The 17,374-nt window shown below is 42.5% G+C and overlaps 1 protein-coding gene across 3 annotated transcripts in view; it reads right to left on the bottom strand.

The window, feature by feature from the left end:
* XPO4 (exportin 4) overlaps window positions 1-17,155 on the bottom strand; it is a 125,194-nt gene extending 108,039 nt beyond the window's left edge. For 2 of the 3 annotated variants that reach the window (XM_055360123.2, XM_055360120.2), the window contains exon 1: window positions 16,933-17,155. In XM_055360123.2, the coding sequence (XP_055216098.1) occupies window positions 16,933-17,001 (69 nt within the window). In that variant the 5' untranslated portion in view covers window positions 17,002-17,155. The remainder of the gene's footprint in view (window positions 1-16,932) is intronic. The other variant, XM_055360121.2, reaches the window with a different exon arrangement.
* Window positions 17,156-17,374: the final 219 nt, after the last annotated feature.

Raw genomic sequence — 17,374 nt, forward strand, 5'->3', positions numbered from 1 at the left:
ACATGAGGTCAGGAGCTCAAGACCAGCCTGGTTAACGAAGCAAGCCTTTGTCTCTACAAAACAATTTTTAAAATAAAAACGAAAAAATAAAATGTTTACAAAAGTAGAAAAAAATTCTAATCAAAATAAAGTTAATGAAATTGATGTAGCTATCAGAGAAAAACAGAATTTAGGGCAAAATATTACTAAAAGATGCTGGGCCATCTCATAATTATAAAAGGTTTAACTACGATGGCATGCAATACAATTTATACGTACAAAACAAAACAGAACTACCAACAAATACACTAGAGTGGAAGATTAACATGTAACTCTCAGTAACTGTTAGCTTAGGAAGACAGAAGTATCTAATGAATTTGATTTAATAGCATAAATACATTGCACCTTTAAGTGAATATCACATTCTTTTCAAACACATACTGAACAAAAACTGACAACACACTAGACTGTAAGGCATATCCAAACAAAATTTAAATAACTGGTATGTATGTGACATATTACCTGACCAAGAGCAATTAAGTAAGAAATTGATTTAACATAACAATAACAAAAACTAGAAAAATTCAAGGATGAAAAAAATCATAATGGAAATCAGAAAATGTATAAGCCAGGCTGGGCGCGGTGGCTCACACCTGTAATCCCAGCACTTTGGGAGGCTGAGGCGGGTGGATCACTTGAGGTTGAGAGTTCAAGACCAGCCTGGCCAAAATGGTAAAACCCTGTCTCTACTAAAAATACAAAAAATTAGTTGTAGTGGTGACTCATGCCTGTAATCCCAGTTACTCGGGAGGCTGAGGCAGGAGAATCCCTTGAACCCAAGATGCGGTGGGTTCAAGACTGCAGAGGTCACGCTACTGCACACCAGCCTGGGCAACAGAACAAGACTCTGTCTCAAAACAAAACAAAATAAAACTATAGTTTACAATAAACAAAAAAGCCAAAAGTTCTTTATTTGGAATAACTAATAAAATTGGAGAGGAAAAACACAAATATATAAACAAGCAAGAATTAAAAGAGAAAGCAACTACAGATGCCTTGGAAAATAAAAAGACATTAAAAGGATAGCAAACAGGGCTGGGCGTGTTAGCTCATGCCTGTAATCCCAGCACTTTGGGAGGCCAAGGCCTCCTGAGGTCGGGAGTTCGAGACCAGCCTGACCAACATGGAGAAACCCTGTCTCTACTAAGAATACAAAATTAGCCAGGTGTGGTGGTGCATGCCTGTAATCCTAGCTACTCGTGAGGCTGAGGCAGAATTGCTTGAACCCGGGAGGCAGAGGTTGCAGTGAGCCAAGATTGCACCATTGCACTCCAGCCTGGGCAACAAGAGCGAAACTCCGTCTCAAAAAAAAAAAAAAAGGATAGCAAACAAATTTATTGTGATAAATACAGCAATTCCAATCCTATACAGATTGCTTCAAGAGACTACAAAACAGGAAACACTCCTTACGCCATTTTAAGAGCCCAGCATATCATCATAAATATGCCAATAGCAAAACCAGATGAGGACAGTGGAGGAAAAGAAATTTATACATCAATCCTACTCATGAACACAGAAGAAGAAATCTTAAGATACTTCACATAAGGGAGGTGATGGATATGTTAATTAACTTGACTTAATCATTCCACGTTGTATATATATATTAAAACATTACAACATTACACTATACCCCACAAACGTATGCAATTATGTCAATTAAAAATATTAATAAAAAGATATTTCATAAACCAAATCCAACAATGGACGTTAAAAATAATAATGACGATAATAATATACACTGTGACCAAGTTAGTCACAGTGTATATCCCAGAAATGCAAAACAGAGTTAACATTAGAAAATAAACAAGGCTGAGCACTGTGGCTCATGCCTGTAATCCCAGCACTTTGGGAGGCTGAGGCTGGTGGATCGCTTGAAGTCAGGAGTTTGAGACCAGCCTGGCCAACATGGTGAAACCTCATCTCTACTCAAAATAAAAAAATTAGCCTGGCGTGGTGGTGCACACCTGTAGTCCCAGCTACTTGGGAGGCAGAGGCAGGTGAATCACTCGAATTCAGGAGGTGGAGGTTGCAGTGAGCCAACATCATACCACGGCACTCCAGCCTGGGCGACAGTCAGACTCTGTCTCAAAAAAGAAAAGAAAAAGGAAAAAAAAAGAGGTCGGGCTCAGTGGCTCACGCCTATCTGTAATTCTGGCACTTTGGGAGGCTGAGACAGGTGAATCACTTGAGGTCAGGAGATCAAGACCAGACTGGCCAACATGGCAAAACCCTGTCTCTACTAAAAATAGAAAAATTAGCCAGGCATGGTAGTGTACGCCTGTAATCCCAGCTACTCGGGAGGCTGAGGCAGGAGAATCGCTTGAACCTGGGAGGCAGAGGTCACAGTGAGCCGAGATTGTGCCATTGCATGCCAGCCTGGGCGACAAGAGCAAAACTCCGTCTCAAAAAAAAAAAAAAAAGAAAAGACTAAAATAATAAGAAAATGAATGATGAAATGATATGGAAGAGAGAGGCAATAACTAAATAAATCAACCCTATTACATTACCCTCAATTTTTTTTACCACATTGCTCCAAGTATATGGCATGATCTTTTGAGAAGATATAAAAGAAACCTGGTGGGGGTTTTGTTTTGTTTGGGGCAGGGTCTGTTCTGTCACCTAGGCTGGATGGAGTGCAGTGTTGTAATCATAGCTCACTGCAACTTTGACCTCCCAGACTCAATGGATGCTCCCACCTCAGCCTCCTGAGTAGATGAGACTACAGGTGCGGGCCTCCACACGTGGATAATTTTTAATTTTTAATTTTTTATTTTTTGTAGAGACAGAGTTTCGCCATGTTGCCCACTCTAGTCTCAAACTCCTGGGCTCAAGTGATCTGCTTGCCTCGGCCTCTCAAAGTGCTGCGATTACAAGCATGAGCCACTGCACCCAGTCTGGTGGTCTTTTTTGAAAGGTTTCATTGAATACCGTTGAGAATTAGAAATTTTTCATTTCCCAACCATAATGACAAAGAGAAGAAAACTGACAAAAGACATTTCACGTTCACAATTATGAGATAAGTCAGAAGATGAAGGCAAAAAGACACTTTTTTTTTTTTTTGAGACAGTTTCGCTCTTGTTGCCCAAGCTGGAGTGCAACGGTGCAATCTCGGCTCACTGCAACCTCCACCTCCCGGGTTCAAGTGATTCTCCTGCCTCAGCCTCCCAAGTACCTGGGGTCACAGGCGTGTGCCACCATGCCCAGTTCCCAGTTAAATTTTTGTCATTTTTAGTAGAGACGAGATTTCACCATGTTGGTCAGGCTGGTCTCGAACTCCTGACCTCAAGTGATCCACCCACCTCGGCCTCCCAAAGTGCTGGGATTACAGGCGTGAGCCACTGCACCTGGCAAAAAGACACTCTTTTTGTGTTCTTCAATGCGGTAGCCACTAGACATGAGACTGTTTAAACTTAAGTTAATTAAAAATTTAGCTCCTCAGATATACTAGGGATATTTCAAGTGCCATGTGTGCATGGCTAGTAATTATCACATTGCAAAACACAAATACAGAATATTCCTATTACTGCAGAAAGTTTCTACAGACTGAACTGCTCTAGACTCTGTCAATCATGGTAAAATGGATCACGTAAGTGTCATCTCAGACCTTGAGTCTTCAGATGATGATGTTATATCAGTGGTTCTTAATTTAGGTAATTTTGTCCCCCAAGGGACATCTGGCAGTGTATGGAAACATTTCTGGTTGCCATAACTGGGGAGCACTAATGGCAACTAGTGGATAGAGGGTAGGGACACTGCTAAACATCCTACAATGCACGAACCAGCCCTCAGCAACAAAAAGTATCCACCCGAAATGCTAATAACGGCAAGTTTGAGAAATCCTGCCCTAAATGAATTTTCTCCAACTCAACAATCAATGAACGAACATACTTCCAAGGAAAAAAATATGGTAATCTCATTGACAGTCATTACACGAGAATTACATCATTACCCAATATTCTGTGACAAGAACCCAAAACAATCTGTTTTTGCTGAAACGACATGTGATATCATTCTTTCATCTTCGTGTGTAAAAAATTTGCTTGATACAGTTCGTAAGTGGGCAAATGCTAAAGGTAGGTGTATATATAAAGTTAATGAAAAATTGTTTTGATCACTCTAATTGCCATTTATAAATCTAAAAATGAAAATGATTTATAACTACAAAGCAAAGAATACTCATCTTCCCTTCACCAATATTGTGTGCCACCAATGTTGTCAAAAGCATTGTGCTTTGCTGATGCTAGAGCAAGAAAAAGAACCAGAAGTAATAAGAAGACAGAAACCTGTTAAGGATGCATTTAATATCTAAAATCAGTATTGCATTTTGACAGTGGGAATGCAACAACCAGAAATAATGAGCTAGAACCTATAAGAATTATTTGAAATGTTAAATCAGGAGCTGGGCACGGTGGCTTATGCCCGTCATCCCAGCACTTTGGAGAGGCTGAGGTGGGAGGATCGCTTGAGCCCAAGGGTTCAAGACCAGCCTGTGCAACACAGACAAACCCTGTCTCTACAAAAAATGCAAAACTTAGCCAGGCATGGTGGCCCATGCTTATAGTCCCAGCTACCTGGGAGGCTGAGGTGGGAGGATTGCTTGAGCCCAGGAGGTGGAGGTTGCAGTGAGCTGCTATTGTGCTGCTGTACTCCAGCCTGGGCAACACAGCAAGACTCTGTATAAAAAAAAAAAGAAATAAAGAAATTGAAATCAGTATTTACAAATCAGAAGAAATACGCAAAGAGCATGGCCAGGCAAGGTGGCTCATGCTTGTAATCCCAGCGCTTAGGGAGGCTGAGGCAGGCAGATTGCTTGAGCTCAGGAGTTCAAGACCAGCCTGGATAACATGGTGAAACCCTGTCTCTACTAAAATACAAAAATTAGCCGGGTATGGTTGGTGTCTGCCTGTACCCCCAGCTACTCAGAGGGCTGAGGCTGGAGGACTGCTTGAGCCTGGGAGGCAGAGGATGGCATGAGCCGAGATTGCGCAACTGCACTCCAGCCTGGGCAACAGAATGAGACCCTGCCTCAAAAAAAAAAAAAAAAAGGAGCAGGCTGTGAGCATTGGCTCATGCCTGTAATCTCAGCACTTTGGGAGGCCAAGGTGGGCCAATCACCTGAGGTCGGGAGTTTGAGACCAGCCTGACCGGACCAACATAGAGAAACCCCGTCTCTACTAAAAATACAAAATTAGCCAGGCATGGTATGGTGGTGCACGCCTGTAATCCCAGCTACTTGGGAGGGTGAGGCAGGAGAGTTGCTTGAATCCGAGAGGTGGAGGTTGCTGTAAGCCAAGATCAAGCCATTGCACTCCAGCCTGGGCAACAAGAGCAAAACTCCGTCTCAATTTAAAAAAAAAAAAAAAAAAAAAAGAACAAACAGCCACACTCTAGACTTGTGGTGTCTAACACAGTATCCACTACCACAGTGGCTCCCTTACATTAACCATGTTACAAGAGCTCAAGACGAATGTGGTTAGTGGCTACCACATTGGAGAGAGCAGATAAAGAACACTTCCATCAGCACAGAAAGTTCTATCAGCTAGTGTTCCTCTAGAAGAAATCTAATTAACTCAACATGTATTTATCAAGTGCTTACTATAAGGTTATCTTGATTTGATGCCATGTTATTTGATACATTAAAGTACAAAATAGCAGCTAACATTTACAGAGCACTTACTATACCCCAGGCACTATACTAAACACTTTTCTTTCAATGTATGTTAAATCATTTTATCTTTGCACTAACTCCCTGAGGTAGTGGTTATTATTTCTCTATTTTTTTAAAAAAGATGGGCTCTTGGGCCAGCCGTGGTGGCTCACGTCTGTAATCCTAGCACTTTGGGAGGCTGAGGCAGGCGGACTGCCTGAGCTCAGGAGTTCGAGACCAGACTGGGCAACATGGTGAAACCCTGTCTCTACTAAAATACAAAAAAATAGCCAGGCGTGGCAGCATATGCCTGTAGTCCCAGCTACTCGGGAGGCTGAGGCAGGAGAACTGCTTGAACCCGGGAGGTGAAGGTTGCAGTGAGCCGAGATCGCACCACAGCACTCCAGCCTGGGTGACAGAGCAAGACTCCATCTCCAAAAAAAAAAAAAAAAAAAGATAGGGTCTTGCTATGTTGCCCAGGCTTGAACTTCTGGACTCAAGCAATTCTCCTGCCTCATCCACCCAGGGAGGTGGAGCTACAGACAGGATTTTTCACACTGCTGCCAGTCAAACATCAAAACCACAAATCTGACAAGCTTTTTTTTGTTTTGTTTTGAGACGGAGTTTTGCTCTTTTAGGCTGGAGTGCAGTAGCACGATCTCGGCTCACTCCAAGTGCAGTACAGTGGTGCAATCTCACTGCAAGTGCAGTGGCACGATCTTGGCTCACTGCAACCTCCACCTCCCGGGTTCAAGCGATTCTCCTGTCTCAGCCTCCTGAGTAGCTGGGATTACACGCATGCACCACCATGCCTGGCTAATTTTTTGTATTTTTAGTAGACATGGGGTTTCACCATGTTGGCCAGGTTGGTCTCGAACTCCTGACTTCAGGTGATCCGCCCGCTTCAGCCTCCCAAAGTGCTGGGATTACAGGTGTGAGCCACCATGCCCAGCCAAATTTTATACTGTGTGAATTCAAGCTAATTATTACAGCAAACAAAACCTTAAGATAACCCAGCCTCTATTTCCCTAGTCTCATTTCATACTCCCTTCCTCGTTTATTCATCCTTTTTCATTCAACAAATATTACTGAGCAACAAGGTGCCAAGCCCTGTACTAGACACACATAATCAAGGAAAAGCAAACAAGGTCCCTGAACAAATATACATTAGAGTCCAGCAAGAGAGACCAATGTTCATTAATCAATCACATAAATAAGGTGTTATAAAAGAACTACCAATAACTTGAGACCACCCTGGGCAATACAGCAAGACTTCGTCTCTACAAAAACATTATAACATAGCCAGGTGGCGTGCACCTGTGGTCCCACCTACTCGGGAGGCTAAAGGGGGAGGATCGCTTCAGCCCAGGAGTTTGAGGCTGCAGTGAGTCATGATCACACCACTGCATTCCAGCTGGGTTTTAGAGTAAGACCCTAACTCCAAAAAGTAAAAAATAAAAAAATAAATAAAAGAACTACACTGTTATAAAAGGACAGGTGAATCTCACCTTTCAGGCAGGCTAAGGAAGGCTTCCCTGAGAAACTGACTACTGAGAGAACTGAAGGATGAAGTGACAGTGAAGAAAAGCATTCCAGACAGAAGGACTAGTATATGAGAGGCCCTGTGACAGGACACAGGACACAAGTGGGAAGGGTTGCAAAAAAGCTAGTGTGGCTGATGAAGACAAAAAGCAACTGGAAAAGAGTCAACAGAAGCTGGAAAGGCAGTAACTTATCCAAAGCCTCACAAGGTGCAAACATTTTTAAAGAAAAATGCTTTATATTTCACAACACTTAATGGCACTTTTCCCCTGCTTTTTGTGAACAAGAGGCCTTACATTTTCATTTTCACTGGGCCCTGCAAATTATGTAGGTAGCCCTGGCTGGACAACAAAGACAGTGGACAGAAACAGTCTTATGGCTCGGATACAAGGCAGAGGCCACCCACTCACTATACTGACCCTTCAGACCCACTAAGAAAGACAAAAAAGATGAGGATATGGAATGAAACACGGTCTCCATGGCCAAGCGCGGTGGCTCATGCCTGTAATCCCAGCACTTTGGGAGGCCGAGGTGGGAGGATCACGAGGTCAGGAGTTCGAGACCAGTCTAGCCAACATGGTGAAACTCCGTCTCTACTAAAAATACAAAAATTAGCCGGGCATGGTGGCACGTGCCTGTAATCCCAGCAACGCAGGAGGTCGAGTCAGGAGAATTGCTTGAACCTGGGAGGCGGAGGTTGCGGAGGTTGCAATGAGCCTAAACGTGCATTGCGCCACTGCACTCCTGGCTGGGTGACAGGGTGAGACTCCGTCTCAAAAAAAAAAAAAAAGAAAGAAACATGGCCTCCTAAATTAGAATCTTCGTAGGTAAGGCAAAGGAAACTGCAGTTTTTTGTTTTGTTTTGTTTTTGAGACAGAGTTCGCTCTTGTTGCCCAGGCTGGAATGCAATGGCATGATCTTGGCTCACTGCATTCTCCGCCTCCCGGGTTCAAGTGATTCTCCTGCCTCAGCCTCCCGAGTAGCTGGGAATACAGGCATGCGCCACCACACCGGCTAATTTTGTATTTTTAGTAGAGACAGGGTTTCTCCATGTTGGTCAGGCTGGTCTCGAACTCCCAACCTCAGGTGATCTGCCCGCCTCAGCCTCCCAAAGTGCTGGGATTACAGGTGTAAGCCACTGTGTCCAGCCAGAAATCTGCAGTTTTAATAATCACCCTAAGATTGGTTATGCATGTTCTAAACTCTGAAAAACCCTTCTCTAAAATACTGTCAAATTACAATGGACCTAATTTTTCCCATAATTACAAACAGAGAAAGAGTGAATCCCTATCTCTTTTCCAGAATAAAGTTTATTAGTTTTCTATTAGCTCTTTCTCACTCAAAAGACATTTTTCCTTTTATTTATTCACAAGGTTATATTATACTTAGCAGTGATTAAACAAATCTGGGGAAATGGAATGCCCTGCATTTGTATTTATAAGTCTATAATGCAAAACCACAAACCTAGTCTTAGTCTGAACCATGATACAGCTTTGAACATTCTTCAACATAAAAATAATTGCAGGACATTCAAGGAAGTAGATTTTAAAAGTAGATTTTTTTTTGGCCGGGTGTGGTGGCTCACGTCTATAATCCCAGCACTTTGGGAGGCCAAGGCAGGTGGATCACCTGAGGGTCAGGAGTTCAAGACCAGCCTGGCCAACATGGTAAAACCCCGTCTCTACTAAAAATACAAAAAATTAGCCAGGCATCATGGCAGGCACCTGTAAATCCCAGCCTACTGGGGAGGGTAAGGCAGGAGAATCACTTGAACCCAGGAGGTGTAGGTTGCAGTGAGCCGAGATGGCGCCATTGCACTCCAGCCTGGGCAACAAGAGTGAAACTTCATCTCAAAGAAAAAAAAAAAAAAGGTAGATTTTTTTTAAAACACATGCAACATTCAGGCTGGGTGTGGTATCTCACGCCTGTAATCCCAGCATTCTGGGAGGCCGAGGCGAGCGGATCACCTGAGGTCAGGAGTTTGAGAACAGCCTGGTCAACATGGTAAAATACCGTCTCTACTAAAAATACCAAAATTAGCCAGGCATGGTGGCGTGTACCTGTAGTCCCAGCTACTCTAGAGGCTGAAGCAGGATAATTGCTTGAACCCGGGAGGCAGGGGTGGCAGGGAGCCGAGATTGTGCCACTGCACTCCAGCCTAGGCAACAGAGTGAGACTCCATCTCAAAGAAAAGAAAAGAAAATAGAAATGCATGCAACATTCAAATTTACTAAAACGGAGTATTAATTTATGGTCTAAATTTTTATATTGTAAAAAATTCAAACTATATTAAAACTATATTAAGCACTCCTCCCATGTGCAATCTCATTCCCTATGTAGCTATTCTTAGAAGTTTAGTATAGGCCAGGCACAGTGGCTCACACCTGTAATCCTAGCACTTTGGGAGGCTGAAGCTGGCAGATCACTTGTGATCAGAAGTTCAAAATCAGCCTGGCCAACAAGGTGAAACCCTGTCCCTACTACAAACACAAAAATTAGCTGGGTGTGGTGGTGCATGCCTGTAATCCTAGCTACTCGGGAGGCTGAGGAAGGAGAATCGCTTGAACCTGAGAGGCAGAAGTTGCAGTGAGCTGAGATCGCACCATTGCACTCCAGCCTGGGTGACAGAGCAAGACTCTGTCTCAAAAAAAAAAAAAAAAGACGTTTAGTATAAGCCTTCCATTTCCGTTTCTATGCATATACAAATATATACAGAACTTTTTCTAGAAAACAGAAATGGGATCATATATTCTATTCTGCAATTTTTCGTCTTATTTTGAGTATCTTTCCATGTTCATTCAGGTCTTCCCATTTTAAAAAAAAAAGCTATCACATTTTAGATATACCATATTTTTTAAGAGTTCCATAGAATTCCATTATACAGAATACCAGTATATTAAATCAATTTGGTATAACTGGACATTTACGCTGTTTCAATCTTCATTACAGCAAAGTACACTACAGTAAACATTCTTTGTGTATAAGCAAGTATTTCCATAAACTGAATAAATGGCCAGAAGTGAAATAGCTGGGGGTCAGCTATATATTGAAGGCTCTTGTATCGAAAACTTGTAGCATACTTCCCTATACCTTTACAATGTGCAATACCATTTTATTCTTAGTTCTGTTTCTAGACTATTCTAACTTTCTATTCTTTTCCTATGCCAATGCTATGTTTCAATTACTTTAGCTTCTGAATACATTTTAATAGTTGCTACGTCAAGTCCCCAAACCCTTCACAGACTTCCAGATATATTTTCTAATCAATTAATTTTTCTCGCACCTCAGAAAAGGGTGAGGAGGAAAGAGAGATTCTGATTGACATTATATTCAATTTAGAGATGAATGAGGGAGAAATTGCCACCTTAACCGGATTGACCTTTCAGACCAAGGAGCATTGCCTTCATTTAATTCAGCTCTTTTATATTCTGCAAATAAGCTGTATCGTGTTCTTCATAAAAATGGTGCATGTTTCTTATCAGTGCCCTAAAATTTATTTCTACAGTTTTTCTTTCTAATAGAATGGGATCTTTTTTCCAATTTTAAGCTGATCACTGTTGATATAAAGGAAATCTTGCAACCCATTTATTTTTCTTATATCTGGTCATCTTTCCAAAGAACTAATGGTTCCAACAGTCTTAGTTATTTTGCTTAAACTTTTTTTCCGAAATGTCATATCACCTGCAAATAATCATTTTTTGGCCTTTCTTTCCAATATCTGCACTTATTCCCATTTTTTATATTACTGTATCAGTTAGACCCTCCAGAAGGTGTTAAATAACAGTTATATTAGGACTCCTGTTTTACTTCTGAGGATATCATCATTTAATACATGGTTTCAGATAACTATTTGTTATCATATTGAGAATTCCCTTCAATTCCTAGTTTATCTAATTGTTTTAATCATAAAACGCTGTTAAATTTTAACAACTGCCTTTTAGGCATCTATGGATGATTTCAAATGCCTTTTCGCATTTCTTCTCTGGATCACTGGCTATGTTCCAATTAGTTTGACACAAGTCCAACTGCAAATACACATTTAATTGAACTGAATTTGAAACATAAATTTCCTATTAATTAGCTTTTTTGAGAAAAAGAATGCTGTGCCAGTTTTCTAATATCTAGTGCCACCGCAGGTACTACAAGACAGGGCTGAAATAAACAAAAATGCATACTTACTATAATGCATCTTTCAAATAAGAAAAGTAGGTTCAATTAATTAAAATTTTCATTTTTATGACATGTACTGTGGTTACAAAAAAATAAAGGCAGTGTACCTTACACATTGAAGGTCTCAGGAAATATCTACTATATAAATGCTCAAATATTCCTCAAACTCACTGTATTTCCCCAAACTATATTCTCTCACACTATATTCCCCAAAATATATATCTCCACCTGGGATATTGCTTATCAAACTAGAAAACTCCAATCTATTTTTCATGAGTCAGCTTAAGGGTTACCTATTCCAAGAAGCCCTTTCTCAGTCCCCATCTCAGCTTGAGATAGATGTTTGTACCTACTTCTATTATAACTTTACCAACCAACGTTTGCTAATATTTTTGCCTTTCTCCACTCCTTGAAAAGAAGGTGCTTCTTCTGTCTCCTCAGCATGCACAGCATAGTGTCTAACATGCTGTGTTTCTATATACTAAAGAAATGTTCTAAAACAAATCAATGGCCAGAAATTGGATTCCAGATCCAAACTAGCTATATGACAACAGGCAAATCATTTGCCATCTCTGAATATCAGGTTTTCATATTTATTTATTTATTTATTCTATTTTTTTGAGACAGAGTCCCGCTCTACAGCCCAGGCTGGAGTGCAATGGCACAATCTCTGCAACCTCTGCCTCCTGGGGTCAAGTGATTCTCCTGCCTCAGCCTCCCAAGTAGCTGGGATTACGTTATAGGTATGCACCACCTCGCCCAGCTAATTTTTGTATTTTTAGTAGAGTCATGGTTTCACCATGTTGGCCAGGCTGGTCTCGAACTCCTGACCTCAGGTGATCCACCTACTTTGGCCTCCCAAAGTGCTAGGATTACAGGTGTGAGCCACCATGCCTGGCCAGGTTTTCTCATTTATAAGGTTTAGGAATATCTCATCCTATTTACTTCACAGGACTGATATGAGAATGAAGACAAAAATTTTTCTATAGGACTACAGATGTGCAAGTATTTTAGAAGATATTAACCAGATTCCACTATAATAAAATCTATGAAAACCAGTCATGAATCTCGTTTATTAAAGTTGGATTTACACTCACTAAATCCATCCTGGTTTAAAAACAAATGTATGGGCCGGGTGCGGTGGCTCACGCCTGTTAATCCCAGCACTTTGGGAGGCCAAGGTGGGAGGATAACCTGAGGTCAGGAGTTCAAGACTAGCCTGGCCAACGTGTTGAAACCTCATCTCTACTAAAAATACAAAAATTACCCAGGTGTGGTGCCAGGCACCTGCAGTCTCAACTACTTGGGAGGCTGAGGCAGGAGAATCACTTGAACCTGGGAGGCAGAGGTTACAGTGAGCTGAGATTGCGCCATTGCACTCCAGCCTGGGCAAGAGTAAGGCTATCTCAAAAGAAAAAGGAAAAAAAAAACCTATGAAAATTACTTTTCTATAATGTATCAGTTAATATGTGTGCTCTGCACTATCTTATATTATTGCTACACACAATCACTAAGGACAATCCAAAACAACCTAATGAAGACAGGGCAACAAAACCAAGCAAACTCAAGACAATAAATAAAGCGCTCTTTGGACTGCAAATGAATGTGACATCAACACTATTAGAACACTAAACTTTTCAATAATGTTGTCTCTAAAATCAAAACACCTCCTACATTTTAGTATACAAGAGGATGTGCACAGGTCATACACAATTACCATACCATATCATGTAAAAAACTCACCTGGGCACAGTAGCTTACACCTATAATTCCAGCACTTTAGGAGGCCAAGGCAAGAGTATCACTTGAGCTCAAGACTAACCTGGGCAACATAGTGAGATCCTCTCTACAAAAAAATATTTTTAAAAAATTACCCATTCAAGGCTGCAGTGAGCCATGATCATGCCACTACACTCCAGCTTGGACAACAGAGACCCTGTCTCAAAAGAAAGGGAGGGGATCGGGGGGACTTAAGTATCAATGCACGGTTGATGTCCATGGGTGGAGGCGGCTTCTGGAACTAACCTCTCATGGACACCGAGGGACGACTGTACTACTTTATCTGGCAGCTTATCCAATAACCTAAATTGATTGAATATAGATGTACCATATTTAGACATTTTCCATCAAGTAATAAAATGTAACATTTATAGTATATGTTGACTAAGAACCAACATGGTTGAGTAAAAAAAGTTAAAAAAAAAAAAAAAAAAAAAAGAGTAAAAGTTCTGAAAGGGGAGTCTGGTGATCTCAGCCTGGATCAGTTATATCATGAATTTGCTCTGTGACCTACCTTGGGCAAGTCACTTCTACCTCTTTGAACCTCAGTTTCCCCATCTGTAGCATAGAAGGGAGAATGCTTAGACTTGGTTCTTATTTTTCAGTTTCTAGTCTCTCAGAGACAGTGATAAAAGCTCTAGACCCTATTACTAAAAATGTACGTTTACACCAAAAAATTTGTTACAATTTCCTTCTGATATTCATCCTAGACTCCCTAAGACCTCTGTACCAAAAGATCTAAGATTCTTCTATGTTCTAAAATTATATGCTGATTTCCATAAAACTATATGAGTTACCTAATGAAAAATTAAGCAAAAATAATTATGAAATACATCACTATTTGCATTTTGAATCTCAAAGCATATTAACAGTTAAAATACAGCAATTTTCCATAAGATATATTCAGACCCACAGATGGATAAATGCTAAGATGACTCTGTTTAAAATATGTAGCTTAATGCTTAATAATTGACGGAGCATTAACAACCTTAATTAGCCAAAGATAAATTAATTTACCTCCTTTCTGGTCCCAGTATCCTACAGCTTAAGAACCACAGACTGGTAACAGACAAACCAGAGTTTGAGTCTCTACCCCTTGCTATGTAAATTTGTGTAGATTACTCAGCATCTACATGTTGGAGTTTCCTTAGCCTGTAAAATGAAAACGAAAGTAACACGCCAGGTGCAGTGGCTCACGCCTGTAATCCAAGCACTTTAGGAGGCCGAGGCAGGTGGATCACGAGGTCAGGAGTTCGAGACCAGCCTGGCCAGCATGGTGAAACCCTGTCTCTATTAAAAGTACAAAATTAGCTGGGTGTGGTGGTACATACCTGTAGTGCCAGCTACTCGGGAGGCTAAGGCAGGAGAATCGCTTGAACCCGGGAGGCAGAGGTGGCAGTGAGCCAAGATCATGCCACTGCACTCCAGCCTGGGCAACAGAGTGAGACTTGGTCTCAAAAAAAAAAAAAAAAAACAAGAAGATGAAAGTAATAATACCTACCTCACAGAGTTACTGGAGATAAAAAGTAATATATGTAAAGGGCTTGGCACAGCGCCTCGAACATAGTATGTACTCAATAAATGGTAGCTATTAATAATTTGGAATATAGCTTTCATATTAAGAAATAATACAATAACTACTCTACACATCTTTGGTACAAATTTCTGAATACTTAAGTGGAAACTTCCAAAAAGTCATTTCCTTTTTTTTTTTTTTGAGATGAAGTCTCACTCTGTCGCCCAGACTGGAGTGCAGCAGCACGATCTCGGCTCACTGCAACCTCTGCCTCCTGGTTCAAGCGATTCTCCTGTCTTCGCCTCCAGAGTAGCTGAGATTAAAGGTGCCAGCCATCACGCCCGGCTAATTTTTATATTTTTAGTAGAGATGGGGCTTCACCGTGTTGGCCAGGCTGGTCTTGGGCTCCTGATCTCGAGTGATCCGCCCACCTCGGCCTCCCAAAGTGCTGGGATTACAGGAATGAGCCACCGCGCCCGGCTGTAATTTCCTGCTTTTAATAACATGACACTTTTTTCAATACTACTCTCCTCTGAAAAGATAAAAAGCATTTAGACAAATTATTTATACAACATATGACAGATGGGGTAGAGTGGAAAGACACACAGCTTTAGAGCCAGACAGAACTGAGTTCAAGACCTAATTCAGCCATTTAGTAATCGTGTAACCCGGGCCACTTACAGTTTCTCAACCTTGTAAAGCAAAGCTGTTGCAAGAATTAATAAAATATGTAAAGCATGTAAAGCATCAAGCCCAATATCTAGCACTCAATAAATGGTACTTACTACTATTCTTCTCACCTACTCCTTATAGGGGATAAAAGCAGCTTTGCCAGGGAAGAGGGAAGATATTGGAAAACACAAATACTAGTTTATATTAAGCCAGTGACGAAGGACACTGATTTTACCTGATCAGTGTAAGAACTACAGCCGTGTTTTGGGTGGCATACTCCTTCCAGAATCTAATGAAAACAGAGCCCCTAGCTCCTAGGAAAATTTCAGGAATTTTACAAAACGCTCTATGTCAGGGATTTTTAAGAATCTTGTATTAAGGGGAATACTAGCTAGTTACTTCTGCTTAATTTGCACAAGTGTGAAAGCCTTCACTAGTCTGTTTTGTGACAAAACGTACATTAAGTTAATATTCATAATGAAGCAAGTAAATCCTGCTTTTATTAGACTTCTTGATTTTAAAGAAACAAAAATATCTGGTGTAAAATATTAGAACTACAAACTACGCTAGAATTAGTTCGAATATTCTCAAATGTGATGCTCAAACACCCTAACACCAAACCAAAAGGAAAAAAGTCCAAAAAGGTAACAAAGCTGGCTGTATCCAATTCTTAGAAAGTCTGAATCAATCCAGGTATCAAATGAACCTCTAACTTCCCAAAACATCTACAAACACCGAAGTCATAATTTGCAAAAACGAAGCTGAGCCAGCAAATACAAACACTGTTTACTAACTGAACGTAGTTTATCCTTACTTCTCCTCCTTGCATGTAATACTTTTATCCTTTGACTCGGCCTTCTCAAACTCCCTTAGTAAACAATCTCATCAAACTGTTTATTGTAGTGTAAGCATGAAGTCAAAGAGAAGCATAGACTCAGTTCTCCAAATCGCGGGAGCTTTAAGGAGCTTAGCACTACACCAAGTTTTGCCCCAATGACCTTGGTCTCAACGATTCCCCTCCCTCCCTCCGGCCGGCCCGGCCCTTCCACGTGCTGCCGGCTGCAATTACTCCAGAGGTGGCTGCATGTCAGGGAAGCGCTAGAGGATGCGAATGCACAGGAAACAAGGGTTGCTAACAGCACCCAGGCTGTGCCATCCAATCCCTCCCGACACCAACTCCCCAAGAGCGCTCACACAGCCCTACAAATTTCCCCTACCGAAGCCCTGCGGGGATAACCCCAACTTCTTCCCGGCGCCTTGCTCTGCGACCCAGTCTGTGAGGCAGGGTGTAAGGTGAAGAAATTCTCTTTGCTACACCACTATATTCCCATGCCCGACTGGGGTGCTGGGCAGCCAGGGGAAGGGGACAGCTCTTGGAAGGAGGGGACGACGGCAGGAGGAAAGTAGGATGAAGAATCCTGCGCCACGCCACCGCCACCTCCTCCTCCACTTCCAGGCTCCCTGCAGGCCCTTGCCAGTCGCCAGCCCAGCGAGCAGCAAGGCCTGGAGTGGCAGGGCCGACCGGGGGCCCACGAATCCCGGGGTCTGAGGGGCGCGGCGTCCTCACCATCAGAACTTTAGCCGCGTTCTCCAGCTGAGCGATCACTTCTGGGGGCCCCAGCGCCGCCGCCATCATGGTCTCTCTTCAATGACGCGCCATGCGCTGCATTCTGGGAGCGGGCGCCGCGGCCGGCCAATCGCCGCCGCGACCCCGGAGCCTCACGCGCTCCCAGGGCAGTCGCAGCCGCTGTCGACGCCGGCGTCGCGGCCTCGGCAGGTCTGGCCGGGCTGCCGGGTTCCGGGCGGCTGGGAGGGGACTAGTGTGAGCCCGGCCGCCGCGCTGGGGCGGGGGCAGCCGCAGCCGGCACCGGGCGAGGCCGGGGCGGTTTGCCCAGACTGCTGCAGCCGCGCACCCCGCTAAGCTCCCAGCCCCGCGCATGCGTGGTGTCCGGCGCCCCGGCCTCGCGGTGCCCCCGGCCCTCTCCCCACTGCCCTAGTACAGCCCGCCC

Source organism: Gorilla gorilla, chromosome 14 (genome assembly GCF_029281585.2).
Source record: "Gorilla gorilla gorilla isolate KB3781 chromosome 14, NHGRI_mGorGor1-v2.1_pri, whole genome shotgun sequence".
Classification (NCBI taxonomy): Eukaryota; Metazoa; Chordata; class Mammalia; order Primates; family Hominidae; genus Gorilla; species Gorilla gorilla.